Source organism: Clupea harengus, chromosome 17, assembly GCF_900700415.2.
Source record: "Clupea harengus chromosome 17, Ch_v2.0.2, whole genome shotgun sequence".
NCBI lineage: Eukaryota > Metazoa > Chordata > Actinopteri > Clupeiformes > Clupeidae > Clupea > Clupea harengus.
The window spans coordinates 16,371,717-16,374,216 of record NC_045168.1 but is presented as its reverse complement, the minus strand read 5'-3'; the positions used below and the strand labels follow the sequence as shown (position 1 = coordinate 16,374,216).

The 2,500-nt window shown below is 47.6% G+C and overlaps 1 protein-coding gene across 2 annotated transcripts in view; it reads right to left on the bottom strand.

The window, feature by feature from the left end:
* drd2a (dopamine receptor D2a) overlaps positions 1–2,500 on the bottom strand; it is a 38,482-nt gene that overhangs the window by 3,720 nt on the left and 32,262 nt on the right. For both annotated transcript variants that reach the window (XM_031584254.1, XM_031584255.2), the window contains exon 5: positions 1,603–1,790. In XM_031584254.1, the coding sequence (XP_031440114.1) occupies positions 1,603–1,790 (188 nt within the window). The remainder of the gene's footprint in view (positions 1–1,602; positions 1,791–2,500) is intronic.

Sequence of the window (2,500 nt, the reverse complement as noted above, 5' to 3'; positions counted from 1 at the left end):
GTGCGTGTGTGTGTGTGTGTGCGTGTGTGTGTGATATGTGCGTGTGTGTGTGATGTGTGTGTGTGATGTGTGTGTGTGTGTGTGTGTGTGTGTGTGTGTGTGTGTGTGTGTGATGTGTGATGTGTGATGTGTGTGTGTGTGTGTGATGTGTGTGTGTGTGTGTGTGTGATGTGTGATACGTGCGTGTGTGATGTGTGTGTGTGTGTGTGTGTGTGATGTGTGAAATGTGCGTGTGTGTGTGTGATGTGTGTGTGTGTGTGTGTGATGTGTGATATGTGTGTGTGTGTGTGTGTGTGTGTGTGTGTGTGTGTGATGTGTGATGTGTGTGTGTGTGTGATGTGTGTGTGAACGTCAAAGTAAACCGCTTGTTTTAGCCACAGGAGGGTCTGACAACAGAGATCCACCTGCATCTGTTTACTGCAATAACTGTGTGTGTGTGTGTGTGTGTGTGTGTGTGTGTGTGTGTGCGTGTGTGTGTGTGTGTGTGTGTGTGTGTCTGTGTGTGTGTTTGATCCTGCATCTGTTTACTGCAATAACTGTGTGTGTGTGTGTTTGTGTGTCTGTGTGTGTGTGTGTGTGTGTGTGTGATCCTGCATCTGTTTACTGCAATAACTGTGCGTGTGTGTGTGTGTGTGTGTGTGATCCTGCATCTGTTTACGGCAATAACTGCAAAGAAACTGTAGAAAATGACTGTTTGTGCAGTCAGTGTTTTCCCTCTCTTGTTCCGGTCTCTGACGCAGCCCCCCACTCAGTGCCTTTGTATTCCATTGTGTTCCGTTTCCCGGTTGCCGGTTGTAGCGTTCTAACTCAATACTCGACCAATTTTTATGTTTTTTGTCCCTATTCAAAGTTACACCCAAAAAGATTTCAAAATAGGGCCCAGGTTGAAAAATCCTCAAATTTCCCTTTAAGCCTTCTGTAATAAATCTATCTGAAGCTACCGCTCTTTGTGCTGTTGTGAGTTAGTTAACCCCGCTCTCCGTACTGCTGTGAGTTAGTTAACCCAGCTCTCCGTGCCGCTGTGAGTTAGTTAACCCCGGTCTCCGTTAGTTAGTGGGTTAGTTAACCCCGCTCTCCGTTAGTTAGTGGGTTAGTTAACCCCACTCTCCGTGCTGCTGTGAGTTAGTTAACCCTGCTCTCCGTACTGCTGTGGGTTAGTTAACTCTTCACTAATAAACCTGGGTAATATTTTCTGATGTAGGAATGATTGCGTGAAGACGAATATAGAGGTTCCACATATTTCTCATTAAGTAAAGAGAAAGTGTAGCTAGAGGTCGTAGAGGTCACTAGAAGGTCGTACTGGTTAGGTTATTACACTTGGGCCCAAATGGATGCATACATGATGTCTGGTCTGTCTGGTTTAGTTCTACATATGGATGTATGGGTTGTAAGCTGATGTAGTTTATATGGATTCTGTGTGTGTGTGTGTGTGTGTGTGTGTGTGTGTGTTCGTGATGTGTGTGATGAGTGTGTTTGTGTGTGTGTGTGTGATGTGTGTGATGAGTGTGTTTGTGTGTGTGTGTGTGTGTGTGTGTGTGTGTGTGATGAGTGTGTGTTTGTGTGTGTGTGTGTGTGTGTGTGTGTGTGTAATGAGTGTGTTACCTTGAGTGTGGTCTCTGGGGCGTGGCAAGCTCGTTTGGTGTTGACCCGTTTCCGGCGCTTGCGCAGCACGACGTATATCTGCACGTACACCAGCAGCGTGATGATGAAGGGAACATAGAAGGACACGATGGAGGAGTACACCACGAACGCCGGGTTGGCAAGCACACACAGGGTCTCCTCCCGGGTGGCTACAGGAGAGAGAGAGAGAGAGAGAGAGAGAGAGAGAGAGAGAGAGAGAGAGAGGGTGAGAGAGAGAGAGGGAGAGAGAGAGCGAGAGAGGGAGAGAGAGAGAGAAAGGGAGAGGGTGAGAGAGAGAAAGGGAGATGGAGAGAGGGAGAGAGAGAGGCGGGGGGGAGGGAGGGAGGGAGAGAGACACTGATGGAAGAGTAGACCAAGAACACCAGGTTGTCAATCACAGAAGAGAGAGAGAGTCACTGTTTTCAGGCCCATTGTTTTCACACTGCTGAATTCTGAAGCTCTGAGCTTTGACCAAAGACATCTATAGCGTGTTCATACTCCATACTCCAGGTCACAATGGCCACCGGTAACAAACACCTTTAGATTCTGGTGTGTGTACCTCTCTCTCAGTCTGGTACAAACACCTTTAGATCCTGGTGTGTGGACCTCTCTCTTCGTCTGGTCCAAACACCTTTAGATTCTGGTGTGTGGACCTCTCTCTCAGTCTGGTCCAAACACCTTTAGAAGCTGGTGTGTAGACCTCTCTCTCAGTCTGGTCAAAACACCTTTAGATTCTGGTGTGTGGACCTCTCTCTCAGTCTGGTCCAAACACCTTTAGATCCTGGTGTGTGTACCTCTCTCTCAGTCTGGTACAAACACCTTTAGATTCTGGTGTGTGGACCTCTCTCTCTTCGTCTGGTCCAAACACCTTTAGATCCTG